An 18979-nucleotide genomic window follows, 5' to 3' on the forward strand; every position below is an offset into this window, starting at 1 on the left:
ACTGCTGTCCAGTATAACCCCCTGAATTGTGGAGGAGGAAAACCGAACTGCAGTTTGTACCCCTTTTCTACAGTACGCAGGACCCACGTAGAAATATTCGGAAGGCATTTCCATGCGCCGAAATAATCTACTAAGGGAACTCTCGAGGCTGGCGTCGGGTGTTACACGGTTCCCGTTCCCAACCTCCTGAAGCGGCTGACCGGCAGGAAGTAGTTGGGAACGGTTCTCCGTGTGCGGACGCGCGAGCTGACCAGCCGCAGGTCTTTCCAGAGGCGGCTGGTGCAGCATGCGTTCGCGGGAAATCGATGTGGCCCGAAGCGTCATAGACGGCGGGATTACCACATCGATTTCCCCAGAGCGCCGCGGAGGAAACAACCTCGGTTGTTTCTCCGCGGGGGGGACCGCTCTTAGAAGCCCTGCCGTGGCTAGGACTTCTTCCCAGCAACCTTCCGCGCCTGAAGGACGTTCCGAAGATCGCCCTTAGGAGCTGAAGGCTGCTGCTGAGAGCGCCGCCTCTGTTGCCAGGCTCCCGGGGGAGGGGCTCTAGAAGCGACGCTCTCCTTTTGCACCTTCCGGTGCGAGGAGCTGGATGACGGCTGAGGCTGCCCGCTAGGGCCAGCCTTCCCAGGTTTAGAGCGGCGAGGGAGATACTGGTGGAAGGCTGCCGACTGTTTCTTCGCCTCCTGGTGTCTGGAAACGACGGTGTTAACCGCGTCTCCAAACAGTCCAGAAGGCGAGATCGGGGAGTCCAGGAGAAAAGCTCTATCCTTCTCCTTTATCCCCGACAGATTCAGCCAGAGATGTCTCTCCACGGTCACCATGGAAGCCATGGAGCGGCCGATAGCGCGGGCCGTCTCCTTGGTGACGCGGAGAGACAAATCTGCAGCCTTCCTCAGTTCCAGAATGTCCTCCGGAGAGGGACCATCTCCCTCGTCCAACTCCTTAAGGAGGTCGGCCTGGTAGGCCTGCAGAATTGATAGTGTGTGCAGGGAACCACCAGCCCGACCAGCCGCCATATATGCTTTGCCCACCAAAGATGAGGTATCCCGACAGGGTTTGGTGGGCAAAACCGGAGCCTTGAGGGACGATGCAGAGTCGGGTGAAAGATAGCTCGCGAGAGCTTCCTCCACCCGAGGCATCGCCCCATAGCCCGCCTCGCGTGCCCCCAGAACATTGGAATAATCCAACACTGGAGGATTGGAAACACGCGAGGAATAGGGCCGTTTCCATGATCTACACACCTCGGTGTGTAGATCCGGGAAAAAAGGCAGGCCCCGGCGAGGTGTTTGAACCCGGTGTGAGAGGAACCGGTCATCCAGCCTGCTGGGTGGCTGGATTTCCGGAGCCTCTTGTGGCCAACTTATATTTAATTTGGCCACTGCCCGGGTCAACACCTCAACCAGCTCCTCTTGGGCGGGTGGATGAAGTGATGAAACAATTCCTGCTTCATCCCCCGCCTCGGTGCCTATTTCCTCCGGCTCCTCGGAACCGGAGAGAACAAGCACCGGACCTCCCACCCCGGGGGAAGAAGCCGCAGAGCGGGCTTCCACACGGGGAGGAAGATCCTTGGAACTGTCAGAGGAGGATCGGGAAAGTGCCGCAGCAGTCCCGAAACCCTCTGACAAATCCCGCTGTGAGCCCCATGATCTGCGACGCCGAGCCGCCTCAGCGACTGCGGGTCCAGAACCACGGGGCTCACGAGGCTGGCCGGCCTCATCAAACGCAGCCAGCCGAGAGCGAAGCACCCTGAGCGTCAATTTCTCGCAGTGCTCACAAGCGGCTCCCTCGAGAGCCGCTTGGGCATGCTGGACGCCCAGGCAGTGCACACAAAGCAGGTGTGTATCCGAGCCCGACATGAACCTGGGACACGGATGCACACACTGTTTGAATTCTTTCACTCTCTCACTTTCCATACTTTCTCACACACTTTCACTGACAAACAACAGTAAATAGACAGACAGTTTACAGATAGCGCTTGCTGAAGAGCAATAACTACCGCCATTACGTTCCAGCACCCCTTTTATACTTCCGGGTATGCCGTCACGATGACGTCATCACGCACGCCAATCGGATTGGCCTAGTTGGCATTCTGGTTTCAGATTCGCTGATGCTAAGGGAGCATCCCCAAAGCGTCGTCCCGATGCAGTGCGAGTTCCCTCGAAAGGGAACTCAAGACAGGCAGTCACTTGCTCAGATTAGGCATGTCGTGATAATTAAATAATCATCAGAAATATATATTGTCACATTATCCTTCAGCAATCATTATTAGTATATTATGATTTGCTAGTAGCCTACAAAGTCATCTGAAGCCATTCCATAGCTGAATGTCTTTCCTCCGCTGTAGCTGTCAATCATTCTCCGTTCAGCAAAACTGCGCGTCGCGTTCGGTTCCAGTCAGCAGCAGCACGGTAAAGCTCACTCCATATGATATATTACCGTTATAATACTTGATATGTTGATAAAATAATTTATCTTCCTGGAGTTTATCTAGCGGTTTCTGAAAGATGTTGTGCTCGCTACCCAGGTGACAACACAGGGACTATTAATTAGCATCACACGCACAATAACCGGAATTTAAAACTGTGAAGAAACAAATAATCAGTGAATGTTTGGACCGATATAGGCTACATAGTACACTAGGATTTGTGGGCTCAACGCTCATCTTCTCTTTATGCCGTGAACTCTTCAATGTGCACTCGCACTGCACTGCACCCTCTGATTCCATGTTGCTTTAAGCGCATCATTCTGCACCCGGGATGCGCATAAGCGCTTTGTTGCCGCTCTGTTTTGAAGCGTTTCATATATTTTCAGTTTTGTGCACTTAAAGATTATTAAAAATATATATTGTTCTCATGTATCGATCATATATTTGTTGTCCCTTTACAGAGCTGCACATTACGTTTACAATAAAATATCAATCTTGTAATTTGTGTAGGCCCATATCATTATTTACATTCATATATAAATATAAATTAAAAATTAAATATAAATTGTTTTTCATAAATGTATTTAATAAGAACACAAAGTAATTTGTACCTTTTCATTAACATGTTTAGATTTTATCAAATTAGTCAAGATTTTTTTTTTGAGATACAATTTCAGGAGATACATTGTTGACGTTACTGTTAAAAATGCACTTTCCAATAAAGTGTTGGCAAAAACGGTTGTCATTTTTATGTTGAGGCTGCAGAGGTGTTGTCGGCAACTGATGAATGTAACTAATAAAGTAACTTGTAATCTAACTTAGTTCCTTTTAAAATCAAGTAATCTGTAAAGTAACTTAGTTACTTTTAAAATCAAGTAATCTGTAAAGTAACTAAGTTACTTTTTCAAAGTAACTTTGGCAACACTGTGTAAATGTAAGAAGCTCCATAAAGGTTTACAGTCCTTTTACAGTCTCTCTCTCTCTCTCTCTCTCTCTCTCTCTCTCTCTCTCTCTCTCTCTCTCTCTCTCTCTCTCTCTCTCTCTCTCTCTCTCTCTCTCTCTCTCTCTCTCTCTCTCTCTCTCTCTATCTCTCTATCTATCTCTCTATCTGTCATTCTCTAGAATCAGGCTGAGGCTCATTATAAAGGCCATAAACATGCTCGTAAGCTGAAGGCATTAGAGGCTCAGAAGAACAAACAGCAGAGACGACAACTCGACAACGCGCATCACAACCGAGACAGAGACAGAGAGAAGGAGAGAGAGAGGGACCGGGAGAGAGATGGCAACAGAGTGAAAACGAGCACTCCGGATCCACTTCCTGCTCTGCTGGATGACACCGCCGTTGAGGGAAGTAAGTGAACTAACCGACAATTAGCCATGTGAGTTGGCATTTTTGTTGCTTTACGAAAACGTGATTAAAATGTGTTACAGATAGCATAAAACGAATTTGCAACGCATTTAACTTCTGTGATTTGATATCTTTCAGATTGTGTAGAGAATCAGAGAATATTTGGCTTGAAATATTGTTGGATAAGACTTGGGATCATTATTATAGGCTGCATGTGTCTGCGTATATACAAACTTTTAAACGGCTATGAGAAAGCAGGCTTATTTGTTATTTGTTGGAAAACATGAGTACACACACACACACACATAAATGTGTGTGTATAAATATATACCCTACCAGTCAAAAGTTTGTAAACTGTACTATTTTTATTGTTTTTGAAAGAAGTCTCCTCTGCTCACCAAGGCTGCATTTATTTGATCCAAAATACAGCAAAAACAGAATTATTGCGAAATATTTTTACAATTTAAAATAACTTTTTTCGTATTTTGAATATAATTTAAAATACAATTATTCCTGTGATTCAAAGCTGAATTGTTAGCATCATTACTCCAGTCTTCAGTGTCACATGATCCTTCAGAAATCATTCTAATATGCTAATTTGCTGCTCAAGAAACATTTATTATTATTATCAATGTTGAAAACAGTTCTTGAATATTAAATAAAATATATTGTATATTTTTATATAATATTATGTATTTAGCTACTGATTAATAATCATTAAAGGGGTCATGACGTGGATTTTTAAAAATATATATTTTTTTTTATTGTAGCTATAATGTTTCCTGAGGTGCACTTATATTTTTAGTTTATCATAATTTCTCATAATTTAGAAATAAAAGGCATTTTTCTATCCTGATTTTAGCCCTCTGGCTAAAAAACTCTGTTGGAAGGGTCGTGTCTGCTGTGAGAGTTCAGTGTAAACGCCCACTGCTGTGATTGGCTGACATCTTTGCATTTGAAATAGGTATTACAAGTGGAACCCCTCTCAAATACTTTTACTATGTTTTAGTAAAAGTAGACAGAGTCTGTTGATCGTGTGAATGCAGTGATCTCGTCATTGCAACGCGATTTCTCTCACAAAATGCTTTCACCACAACTAACAACAAACACGATATCAATATGAATGCAGTAAGAGCTTCATTGTGCAGTGGTACAGCGTCTTTCATTATAATGGCAGTTTTGGCAAGTGTCCAGATAAACTCACAGTGTGTGATTGACACCTTCAGCCATTATAAAGGGAGCATTCTTTGAGTTTAATCACAATTTAAAAAAAACTGATTATTTTCATGCTTCTAAGAGAAAGCAGGAATCTAATCAGAAATCACTGATCACTTTTTTATTGATGACGAGGATGTTTTAAGTTATGGAACTTTCAGAATGTATTAATGGTACAAAGACCTCTTACATGCCAAAAGATCAAGGATTTCTCATGTCATGACCCCTTTAAAAGACCTACTGGAAAGGCCAAAATAAAATGCAGAGTGAATATCTGGGCCAGTGTTATTGTGAGACTAAGTGTCTGGAGAAATTTTTACTTTTGTCATTTTTATTTTAAAATGCGGTTTTGAAAAATCTTGCATTTAGCTTGCCTGTAGTTCCTTGACGGCTGTGAATATCTTCCAGTCCTGTTCTTCATGATCTATCCTGTGGATTGAGGCGATTTAATTTCTTACTAAAGGACTTCACTTTTCTCTTGTCATGGGCAAGTACTGTGGCAGAGAGCAGAACAACAAGCCGACAGACAGCTTTGAGCTATCCCTCTCTAATAATCTCTACCTTTTCATCCCTTTTAAACTCTTTCTTCTTCTCTTCTGCCCAAACTCTATAGAATATGATTTGAAAAGCAAACCGAATTTCTTTTTGATAAAGAAAAGAATTGAGGAGATAGTTAGAAACTCCACGTTCTTCTGCAAGGAGACCTTGAGTGTGGAAAAAGGGAGAGAGAGAGAGAGAGAGAGAAAGAGAGAAAACAAATGAAAGTGGAGGGCAAAAAGATAGGGAGCAAGAAGACCAAGCTCACCCTCATCAAATCATATTTTAATATTCGGCCCATTCATGGCGAAAACGGTGAGAGTACAATCAGAAAGGAAGAAAAAGGGAGATTAGATGAGAGAGAACAGAGAGCGCGAGAGAGAGTTTAAAAGAGCTACAGAGATGGAGAATTAAAAGATTAGCCATTGCATTTTTTTCTCAGAGCCATTGTGTTTTGAATAAGGTCTCATACTTATGCCAACACACTTACTAGCAATGTGCAGAAATACATATTTCCAAAATGTACTGGTGGGTTGCCCGAACGTCTAATCTGTCTAAAAAGGTTCACCTGTCCTTAATCTGGACCTTTTTAAGGTGTATTTACCCAAGGCACACTATTGCGTGGCAAAACTGTAAGGAGTTCTGCAAAATGAAATAGAATGCAGAGATCTCAAGATGCATTTTTATAAGTTGGACTACAGTTAACTTAAAAAATCACGTGGAGGAACACTGTTAGCATGCTAGTTAACCCTGTAATGGTATTGTATTATATTTGTAATGTGGCTTTTTAAAGGCTTCTACATCAATAGAGTACTTTTTTTCCCTTTTGTATAAAATCTACTATATGTCTTCTGCCCCCTAGTGGATTATCTAAGCTTTTCAGGAAGTCGAAGGACTGGGCTTTTGCTTGGAAATCTTTGCTGATTATGATAAAGTTACAGCAATAAATACTTTGTAATAATGGTAATAAAAAATAATGTTTCAGAATAAATATTTTCTTTATTTAAGCAACTTGCACATATTTCATGCATATTTCAATCAAATATGACAACTTGAGGTATATATATTTGTTTTATTGTTGTGTTTATTGTTGTATATATTTAACATAATATATTTATACATTTTTAATGTGTGTGTGTGTAAAAGATAATCAAATTAAACTAATTAAAATGAAAAACAAAATTAAAGAAATATTTTACTAAGATGTATTTAAACTGATATTTATTAGTATTTTATAAATGAGTATTTATTATATATTTAACATGTATGTATGTATATATGTATGTATGAATATATATATATATATATATATATATATATATATATATATATATATATATATATATATATATCATATATTCATTTGTGTGTGTATATTTATATACATATATATTATTGACTAGCCATTGTGACGCATCCGTACATCAGCATCAATCAGTTACAATGTTTTATTTTTTGCTCACTGATGGATTAACACTCTCATTTAACAGAAAGTGCACTCTCAAACCCAGTGTCGTCTCACACATATTCACGCACACAAGAGATAATCACTCTTGAAATGCTCTTATGCTAACGCACACACACTCTCACACACACACACACACACACACACACAAATTGAGCTGATTGCCTGATGAAATTAGCAGTGTTCCATCATTAAGCTTGCAGCTGCAGGGGCCAATCACAACTCTGCAAGCATGTCAGCTGTTATTAACAGTCATGAGATGCTGGAAATGGAAAGGGAGGATGGGAGGGGGTTTCTGGAAATTTCTAGAAGAAGGGGTCCATTTTATAACCACTGTTGAAATACTTTGAATGCTCTCGCTCTCAGATGTCACAGATTGTTTTCATCATCAGCTTGCTGATGGAGTGTGAACAAGTGCAGTATTTTACATTTGCTGAATTTGTTTTTATGGGGTTTTTCTTTTTACAAAGAGAGAGTTAAATATAGTCATCATGCTCTATCCTGTTCTCTTCGCTATCCGTCACTCCTTTCTTCCACATCCGTCCCCGTCTGTTTCCTGTTGCACATCTCTTTGCAAAGATTGAGCTGTCCAAAATGGAAAAGATTTATAAAGAGTGACTCAGATCACATTAGTCTTTGAAGATCAGTTGTACAAGCCCCTCTGCAAGACACACACACACAAACACACTGAACAGGGAGATGGGCACAGAGTGTTACCCAAGGCAATTCTCTCCATTTCATTAACTTTCACACATTTTTCAGGTGTGAAGGCAAACCTCCCACACACACGTGCTCACACACAACCTTACATTTCCTGCTCTGTTTTCCTTACACTCTTCCTCTATACCCCCTCAGGGACCCCCTTTTAGGGAAATTGGTTTAACCTAAATCTCAATGAGACACAGAAGGATCAGTCTATCTGATTCCCCAGATGGGGGAATTCAACAGATCTGTGCACATGTATAAAAATGCAAGAGTGTTATAAGAAAAGGCCTTATGGGCCACTTCTCACACATACCTGTTTTCACATGTTTAAATCCTGTGTTAAACTCAGCAAAACTAAGGCATTACGACTCCTATGGTGATTGTAAAGGTCAGTGCTGCACTCTCTGATGGGTCGTAAATTTACAAACACCTATTATTGCGCATGTCATGTAGGAGGCAGTCCTGCTAGGGGGGTGTTGGTTTTATGACAAGGCTGCCGCACAGACATTACTAGCATCTGGAATAACTATAGTGCATATGCTAAATACATTGCTAATGTGTTATTTATCGCCATTTTGTTCTGTGGTTCTTGACTGGTTTTGCTTCAGGATCCACAGGATTTTACATTAGACATCAGGTTTTCATATAAAAAATGGTTTATTGTATGAAACCTAAATAAAATGCTTTTAAAATCAAACTTATATATGTGACCCTGGACCACAAAACCAGTCATAAGTTGCACGGGTATATTTGTGGCAATAGCCAACAATACATTGTATGGGTCAAAATTATCCATTTTTCTTTTAAGTAAAGATCATGTTCCATGAAGATATTTTGTAAATTTCCCACCCTAAATACATCAAAAATGTATTATTATTAGTAATACGCCTTGCTAAGGACTTCATTTGGACAACTTTAAAGACGATTTTCTCAATATTTAGATTTTTCAGATTCCAGATTTTCAAATAGTTGTTTCTCGGCCAAATATTGTCCTATCTTAACAAACCACACATCAATGGAAATTGATTTATTCAGCTTCAATTTCAAAAAATGTACCCTTATGACTGGTTTTGTGGTCCAGGGTCATATATATATATTTATTTAGCATTTTATTTAGGTTTCATACTAATATATATATATATATATATATATATATATATATATATATATATATATATATATATATATTAGTATGAAACCTAAATAAAATGCTTTTAAATGGGTGGTAAAACACATTCTTTTGAAGGCTTGACTGTGTTTGTGGGGTGCACTGTAACATGTGTTCATGCTTCGTTTAAAAAAAAATTGCCTTATTTTTCATATATTTGACCTTTATTCTACACTGCTCTGTCCCTCCTTGTAAAACGGTCTGATGCTTTCCGGGTTGTATGAAGCCAGTCCCTCAAAAATACGCGATGGGCTCAGATTGGTTAGCTGGCCCAGTGTGTTGTGATTCGCTAACCGCCTAGTGCACGTTTGTCGGAAACGTCACGCCCCTTACCTTTACCGGAGGCTGTGCTTTGGTCAGTATTAGAAACAACGGCGTCAATAAAACCATATGAGCCCGAATCAGACCCAGAACATTTGAGTGAAGATGATCGAGCAGAACCTGTTCAGTCCTCAAGAGTAAAGACTGCGGATCTATAGTGATCGCTACTGAATGGCACTGTTGCTTTTGTATTTTTAGAACGATTATAGCCAAATATCTGTCGCAAGAACTAACCCAAAACGAACACTAAGCACTGGCTTTAACTAGTAAGTTAGCCAAATCACACACAGAACCATGTTTAGCATGCCTGTAGATAAACAATACATAAAAGCTCTAATCAAAGAATCATTTACACTAATGCCAGGTTCGCTGTTGAGATTTTAACGTTAGTGTTTGTAACGTTAGGTGTTCGTTGGATTTGTCGGATGAATGAGCATTTAACAGACTGGTTTGCTGAACAGCGCTGTCATCTGTTTACTTCCTTGCTACAATGTACAACCTATTACAGGAAAACACATCGATGAAAAATAAATCAGACTTACAGGTTGTGGCCCGTAAACAGCTTCTGTTTGTAAATCCAGCTTTCAGGACAAGCCGTTGTGCATATCCTGTATTGAACTCGCGAAGTTTGTGGAAGTTTGTGTTGTCCTCCGTGAAATGTGCAGCGCGCGCGTCGTACATCCACGCACTGGCAGTGTTTTTTTCACGCAGCTGACGTTGTGCAAATCCGGCATTGAAATCGCGAAGACGGTGGATGTTTTCCTCCGTGAGATGTGCTGCAGGGAGCCCCGCGCGCGCCTGTTCCCCGCTGTCTCATACACACGTGCAACATGCTGTATGTTAAACGCTCTGCAACGCACCCCCGTCCCAAGGAAGGCTGAACAGAGCAAGTACCCCAGACCTGCAATCCGGATGAAAATAACAGCGTTTCCTTGGCATTGCGGCAACAACACTCCAGCCTAACTATACCACAACAGCGCCGCGATACAAAATGGCCTCACCCCCCTTATTCTCGGAGGAGGGGTTTATGTAAATATTGAGCCTGGTGATGTCACCAACCCTGGAGGAATGTCTGTAGTCGCCTACTGGCCGTTTGCTGTAGTTCTTAGAAACTGATTTCTTTAAAAGCAAATATCTCCCTTTGCTTTAAACTTTGAACGTTTTTACTTTGCAGATGTTGTTTATGCTCAAGCAGCAACATTACACGCTAGCTAAAGTTAGAATAGTGAAATCGTGGTTTGCCACCCCTTTAATATCAAATTTTACAAACAGCTTTTAAAAAAAAACTGAACAGGCTTGTTTTAGTGGCTTTGGTTTTTAAATGTCTCTTGAATTTCGATGGAATATGCTATCAGTAGCCAATAATTCACATCAGAAAACACATGTTGTTCCTCATTTCACCCTGTGTTTAATGTAGTCTGGGTCATATTTTATTTTACCTTATTCATTAGAGGACGAAAGCATGTCATATCCTGTACATGCTGGCCTCTGCCTAATTGGCAATTTACATGTCTGCATTCGACAGAAGCTTTTATCCAAAGCAATAAATTTTTTAATTGAATATTTGTAGAGTAAGATCATTTGTAAAGAGGACAGTTGTCACATGCAACATTTTTGCAGAAATCAATTGTGAATGTGATTCTTAGATTTACAAAAACAATATTTAAAGCTTAAAATTTTTAATTCCACCAAATCAACTTATCTTGGTAAAATGGCACAGCTTTTTAAATATCTGAACGTGCACTCTTAACATCAGTCATTCAGGCATTATATTATAATATTATTATAATCAAGCACCATTTAATTAACTAAAACTTGTCATTTAAACTGAACTTTGGACAGGTGATAGTGATGGTGCTTTCAGTATTTCTGTAAAAAAAATAGATCATAGTAGATAATGGTAATTATTATAAAAATAATAATAATAGTACTAATAACAATATACAACACACTAAGGATTGATGAGCTGCTGGGTTCATGAATATTAATCATGTTGTCAGCGTTCTCTCAAACTGATTCGCTGAAATCAAAACAAGTACGGAAATAGATGAGCGACAGCCAAACAGATTGCGGTTTTTCGCATTAGTTCCACCCACTACCAGAGGAACCGGCATATCTTCAGCTTGTTCTTAAAAGCGGAATAATTCCAAATGTACGTCAAATGCAGGTGTGCCGCGCATTTATTGAATCAGAGAAAATATATCAATGCTAAACTTATACTTAGCCTCTAACACACACACTGGAGAGTAAAACCTAAGAATTAATTAGCCAATGGCTAATGATAGACGTTATTTAGTCGCCCAGAGTGAAGATTTAGTCACATTGTTATTGTAGGGCTGCCCCCAAGAGTAAGATTTTATTTGTGTACACTCACAATAACAACAAATCTTTGAGCTTTTGTAAAATAAAGGAAACAGACAGGGTGTGCATTCTGCTGTCTCGGTCTCCGTGTAGTATCTGGAGTGTGTCACAAAAATGAACCGAAACTCAGTGTATACATGCCACACAGACATGAGAAATATGTCTAGACATTTTGAAATGTCTACTTTTAAATGAAAAAAAATGTCCTGTTACATTCATATCTTTGCCGGTGCACTGAGGCAAGCTTTATACATGCACCTGAGCGATTAATTTATATTTTAAATGCCCAATATTATGTTTTGGTATATCTCTGTAGTACATAGGCCTATAATATTCTTTCTCAGCCCTGAAACTCAAACCATTTTCCGATGCCACCCCCAGCTATATATTTATTTAAGCAATTAAATTATTACCACAAACATGCAATTAGTCGTCTATTGGCTTAAATGAACGACTACTAGTCGACTAGAAAAAATGTTTAGTCAGGGGCAGCCTTATATTATTGGAAAGTCAATAGAGGGGTTAAAAACTGGTTCTGTGTGCTCAGTGAAACTGTAAGAGCACCTCGTTTGATTTGTCTCTGCTCAGGCTGCTATGACCCTTATCTTCTCTTGTTAGAACGGATCAAATAGAAGGACATGGCACTGGAGTTTCAAAGGCAGACTTAAATAAATGAGGATTTTTTTTTTTTAAATAAAAGCTCAGCCTCAGTAATGTTGCATGACCGAAAACAGTCTGAAAGTGTCTGTATTTATGTTTGTGTTCCTGTGCGCTGCACATTTCTGCCAATTTGGATACTAGCCCACAGCTAAATTACAGCTAGCAGACATTCAGATGTTTTGGCGGAAAGGATATTTTTATGCCGAATAGTGATGCTCTACCGCTGGCATACTGCCTGCACTTACTGATTGTTAGAGAGACTTTCAGCTAATAAATGAAATAACATGCATACACACAACATCTAGTTTACAGATGTCTCCCAAATGATCTGTCGTGAAACTTTCTTTGTGTCTGCCTGTATGTTACACATTTCGAATCAGCGTGGTCTAAAATCCCTGGAGAGAGCTACCGTTTCAGTTTTCACATTCGTCTCATTATAGTAGTTGTACTTGTTTGTACAGGCTTTTTAAAACTCTTAAAGGGATAGTTCACCCAAAAATCCTTAATCTCATTCTGTTATCAATATAATGAAGGTGAAATGAAAATGAAAAAAGTACAGCAGAACTGGTCCATATGATGTAGCCTACACTATTTTCCAAGTCATCTAAAACCATGACAAAAAATGTATTAATTTTACATTGAAAAGAATGGTTCATGTATTAAATAGTAGTAATTTGATGTATTGAAGTAACAGTGTCACATTTGTGAATGAGTTATTCTTTTGAGTTCCTCTTTTTAGTGAAATGCTTGCTGTAGTTCACCAAATCGGTCTGAATGATTCATTTACGAATCAGATTGTTTCGTTCTCAAGCTGTAGTATGTCTAATATAATATAATGCATGTTTAGACCACTTTTATAATGATTTTATGGTGCTTTTTGTCATTTTGTAGCTTAACAGCCCCAGTTCTCAGTTACTTTCATTATATTAAAAAGACGTTTTTTGTTCCACAAATGAAAGAAAGTCATACAAGTTTGGAACAACAACAGGGCCGTGCAGAGAGTTCGTCAGGGGCAGGGGCTCAAATGTAAAAAAGGGGCAATATATAAAAAAAAAAAAAAAATAAATAAATAAAAAAAAAAAAAAATATATATATATATATATATATATATATATATATATATATATATACCCTGTTCGGGCGAACCAGCCTCTTAATGCATTTCGTTGCCTTGTACCTGTACTTGTGTAATGACAATAAAGTTGAATCCAATCTAATCTAATACACACACATATATATATGTATATATATCCTTATGCTCATCAAGCCTGCATTTATTTAATCAAGAATACAGAAAAAACAGTAGCCTAATATTGTGAAATATTATTACATTGTGTTCTTTTTAACTTTTTATTAATCAAAGAATCTTGAAAAGAGATTCACAGTTTCCATCATTGACATTAAATCCTCATATTAGAATGATTTCTGAATGATCATGTGACACTGAAGAGTGGAGTAATGATGATGGAAATGTCTGTGATCACAGGAATAAATTATATTTTAAATTATTTTGAAATAGAAAACCATTATTTTTATATATTTCGCAATATTGCTGTTTTTTATCAAATAAATGCAGGCTTGATGAACATAAGAGACTTCTTTCATAATGCTACATAATATTCAAAAATGGTAATAAGTCCTTTCATGTAACCATTTCGCCAGCCTACACTTCACTTAATAGGCCTGTAGGTGCTGGTGGCACTTGGGTTTTGTTAACTTTGATAGTTTCGTGAAATAGTAAACGGTGTATCAATATACATAAATACAAGTGAATTGAACACTATTTACCATTAATGCGACGTTTGCTGCTGTGGTTTTGTGCAGGGATTTGTTTGTTGTCTGTTAAAATCCATTTTGTCAGTGATGCAATTTATAAAATGAGACAACCCGCAGGAAATCGTTCCACAAATGTTAGTTCGTCTGTCCATGTAATTTTCAACCGATTTATGAATAAGAACAGAAAATTACCGTTTCACATCGCCCAATGGAATTTGAACTTGCTTTGCCAGATCACGATTGGTTGGTGTATATACATGACAAACGGGCATTGGTGAATTGTGTAATACTTTAAAATATATAGCTAATATATAGATTTGTAATTAAATCAACACATTAGCTCTGATTATGGATGAAAAAAAAAATATTGGCTTACTTTTTTCCCGTGAGGCCACTCTCTGAAAGGACCATATTTGGCTCGAGAGCCGTTTCCGAACAGTGGAAAATCAGCTGTCAATCAAAACGCACGCGACCCATAGCAACGCGTTAAGGCAACGCCTCAACAGAAATTATCCGACTTTTGAGCCGTTCGTTACTATTGTATACATTGTCATGTTATAATAATCACATTTATTTAGTTTTATTGACCACGATATTATCCTTGATATATGTCTGAGAGGGGCACTTTTGATTCATTTTGAAAAAGGGCAGGGGCTCGAGTACCCAAAGCCCCCCCCCCCCCCCCCCCCCTCTGCACGTGCCTGAACAACAAGGATGACTGAATTTCTTTGCAATATGTGGGTCAACTGTCTCTTTAAAAAATAAAATAAAATAAATAAAACTCAAATATCCAGAAATGCTCCTGCAGTTTTGTATAATTATATGTGAAGTGGAACAGCAGTCTGACGTTCTTTCTCTCTTTCTTTAGCTGCAATCTGTGACTCAGACCCTGTCGTCAGGGTGGATGATGCTCAATCTAGTTCAGTCGTCCTGACGCCTATATCGGATGTGTCGTCTGCGGACCTGTCTGTCTCCTCCCCTCATTCCCAGCACCCAGACGGTCTGCTGGAACCACCTGCCAGTGCCACCAGTGAAACAGGCGCTCAGCAGGACAGTCCTACAGGGGACACACCGGCAGAGAAAGACCCCAAAAAGGCCAAACAACATCTGCATTGCCCCATCTGCAAAGTCACTGTCAACTCCACCACTCAGATGGAAGCTCACAATAGTGGTGCATACCTTTATTTATTTATTTAAACTACTGTTTCCACTACTGGGGTCAATACGATTTTTTTCAAAGAAAGGATTACTTTTTCAGCAAGGACGCATTAAATTGATCAAAAGTGACAGTAAGACACACTTATAATGTTACAAAAGTTTTAAAATAATTGTTTCCACAAAATTAAGAAGCAGCACTACTGTTTTCAACATGAGCATCAAATCAGCATAGAATGATTTCTGAAGGGTCATGTGACACTGAAGACTGGAGAAATGATGCTGAAAATTCAACTTTACCATCACAGGAATAAATTACATTTTAAAATATGCAGCCTTGGTGAGCATAAGAGACGAAAACATGTAAAATATTACCGACCCCAAACTTTTGGATGTTAGTGTATTTACTTGCTTATTTTGGTCTGTTAACCCCTAAATCAATCCCATAAATTAATTACCAAATATATAGAACTGAAAATAATCTAACACATCATTTTCATCATACTGCATTAATATTTCATCACCTCCATGATGAACAATAATTTCAATATCATCTTAGAAAATCAATTTTCATTAAACAATATTGTAATCATAGACATAATTATGGACCATTATTCCATACTTTTGTTGCAAACATTTACTTATTGTTTTACACGTTTTCATTTTCAAGATAATTCCTTAAATTCACCTCATAAATTGAATGTATTTGTGCATAAATATCACCTTCATCATGTGGATTCCTTCACCTTTCCGCACGTCACAGGAACCAAGCATAAACTAATGATGGATGGACAGAGTGTGTTGCCCCGACGACGAGGGAAGGCAATGTCATCCCGTACCTCGTGTAAAAGCAAGAGATTGGCCAGCAAGGGAAGTGTGGGCGTGGCCAGCAAGAGCTTCTACTGTGAAGTTTGCGAGATCCATGTTAACTCTGAGACTCAACTCAGCCAGGTAACAAAACAAATGTACACAGACGCACATTCACAATGCAACTACCTAGCCTAACTAGCTGTGTTTTGCATGCGTACATTGCTGGGTTGATATTTTATCCAGTCAGAAATTATCTTCTAGAAATTGCTAGTCCATTAACAGAACCACTGCTGGCGATCATCTACACCATTAACAGACACATAGTTTATCCTGTCGTCATTGGCAGGTTTACTGATGCTCTGAAGAAACGCAGGTCCGTTACCTGGTACAATTGTGTTGGGGAGAGCATGTGCTATTCACACATGAACAAATAAATGTAAAGATGTATCTCGCTCTGAAGGTCACACACACCTCTTTGTTTCATTTGGAATTCTGGGTTAAATTTTCAGTATACCAGGAATATGCTAATCAGCCCAAGACCCTTATTATAAAGTTATTGTAACTGATATAATCTGTGTTTCCAGTGCATATTGACTTGGTGTCTGTGTGTGGGTGGGGGTTAAATTATTGACATCTTGTCTGTGATGTTTCCGTGGTTATATGACTCACCAAATTTGTCATATTGACATTGGAGCTAATCAGAAAATCTCCATAGAATTTAAACACACAAATACTTTGTTCATGAATCATAACCACAGTGAATATCTCAAATCATTCTTACATACATTTCTGCATTGAATTGAATGCAGAAATGCTTTTACGAACACTTTACCCTTGTAATGCTTGTTCCATGAATGAGGCGTCTGTGTGTACCTGTTAAAATCTATGTTGTGAGAACCACATGTCCCCACAAGGATAGTATTACCAGTCATTTTTGACCTTGTGGGGACATTTTTTGGCCCCCATTAGAAAAACAGCTTATAAATAATACAAAATGATGTCTTCTGAAAATGTAAAAATGCAGAACATTTTCTGTGATGTGTCGGTTTAGGGGTAGGGTCAAGGTTAGAGGATAGAATATACACTTTGTACAGTATAAAAATCATTATGCCTGTGGAAGGTCCTCATAATGATAGGAATACGTGTGTGTGTGTGTGTGTTGTTGTTGTTGGCCTGTTGTCTTCTCAGGCCTGAGGAACATGACATTTAATGGTATTTCATGCTTGCCTTAAGCCGTCTGAAGTGTAAAGTAAACTAAATGAAGCCTGTTGAAAAAGAAAGAGGGGAGGGAAAGGGGTGAAAGGTACTAAACAATTAAAGATTTTTTTGGGGGAAATAGGAAAAGCTACACTTATTTTGTTTATTATTAAAACAACACTGACAATCTGTCAGATTCGAAAATGCACCAATAAAAATACACCTTTATTTCTGTTTTATTTATTTTTTTAAGCACATGAACAGCCGAAGACATAAGGATAGACTGGCTGGGAAGCCTCCGAAGCCCAAGTTCAACCCTCACACCAAGAGCCAACCTACCTCAGCAGTATCGGTAAGCACACACATACATACATGACACTTCTGTGGTTTACATGCTTATAGTCATGCATTCCTGTGGCTCAAACAGTAGAGCATAGTGCAAGCAAAGTCAAAGTCATGGGGCGGATTCCCAGTGAATGCTAAAATGTATATCCTGAATGCAGTGAAAGTCGCTTTAGATAAAAGCATCTGACAAATGCAGGAATGTAAATGTAATGGTCGCATTCACTCAATCAAATTCAGAACAGAGCAGTTAAAAGTTAAAAAAAAAACTAAAACATTATCGTCTCATATACTGATGCTGTACAAATACATATTAAAACCCAGTGTTCATTTCAAACAATAGGACTGATGATTGACAGAATAAGATAATAAGGCATGCCTCTTCTCAGCATGGAAGAGAGGAAGGGAATGAAGTCACTGAGGGGAGGATGCCAACAAACAGGCTCATCCTGATACAAGGAGTAATTTTGCGTAATCAAAATGATTTTTATGTCTGCTACTCACACACATACTCTGTTATAGCAGCTCAACTCTCCTGTTCTTTGGCAGCAGGGAGTCAGATGGAACGGTTATGCGGGCAGTGCAGTGTCTGCTATGAAGAAAGTTATCAGCCAATGCAATCTCTCCTCTCTGTCCTCACAGGTGAGTCACAGAACTTAAAGCCAACCAACAGTCCATGGTTAGATGCTCTTAAAAATGTAGTGTATAATTTATGCACCACATAACAACATTAGATCAACCAATGGCTTGACTTTGGGTCGGGACTAAATGTTAAGGGGAATTTGAAACTTGTTTGATTACAGTCATTCTAAATGGTGCAGCTAGTGCAGTGGTTCTCAACTCAGCAAATTTTAAAAGTATTTAAACCATTTTAATATATTAATAATAATTTATTAATTTAACTTATTAATCCAAATAAAAAATGCTAAAAACTAGTGCTGTTAACACACGCGATTAATTCTTTCAGTTTAATGCATTCAAAATATTTAACGCAATTAACGCAGCATCCGTTTTTTCTATCATCTTTTGAACTTGCATTACATTATATGATCACGCTCTTATTCATGCAAATGCGTTAAAACCATTCCAGCGCAACAAGACAAAAGAACGCGTTGTCTGTGAATGTCCTGGGTGCGTCTCAATCAGCTTCCTACCTTCCTAGGTTGTGAATCAGTATATCGTTTGCATGAATGTGGCCGACTCCCTGATCAGTGCCCTGACTGCTGCACTAGGGAGCTGATTGAGACGCACCCCTTGTCTAAAAGATGCGCATCGAGTTCTCTTTCACACTTAAACGAACAACACAGAATTATGCTAAAATGCCCATTTTGTCGAGTATTCTCACAAGAGCAGTCTTAAATGAGTTAAATAACGTCTAAAATGAACTTAAAAGAGTTGTGGAGAAAATGAGATGCGCGTGACAGCGCGTCATGTTCGGCAGCAGCAGATCATAAAGGAACAGCAGCCACTAATTATGGCTGTCATTAATATTAA

At 39.0% G+C, this 18979-nt stretch overlaps 1 protein-coding gene across 3 annotated transcripts in view; it reads left to right on the top strand.

The window, feature by feature from the left end:
• Nucleotides 1-18979, top strand: part of znf385c (zinc finger protein 385C) — a 62934-nt gene that overhangs the window by 38772 nt on the left and 5183 nt on the right. Inside the window, exons 4-8 of one of the 3 annotated variants that reach the window (XM_079831508.1) lie at nt 3548-3776; nt 14850-15152; nt 15900-16087; nt 17397-17495; nt 18035-18127. In XM_079831508.1, coding sequence (XP_079687634.1) covers nt 3548-3776; nt 14850-15152; nt 15900-16087; nt 17397-17495; nt 18035-18127 — 912 coding nt within the window. Of the gene's footprint in view, nt 1-3547; nt 3777-14849; nt 15153-15899; nt 16088-17396; nt 17496-18007; nt 18128-18979 lie in introns of all 3 variants that reach the window. The other 2 variants (XM_079831507.1, XM_079831506.1) reach the window with 2 other exon arrangements.

This window comes from Gobio gobio, assembly GCF_949357685.1.
Source record: "Gobio gobio genome assembly, chromosome: 1".
NCBI lineage: Eukaryota > Metazoa > Chordata > Actinopteri > Cypriniformes > Gobionidae > Gobio > Gobio gobio.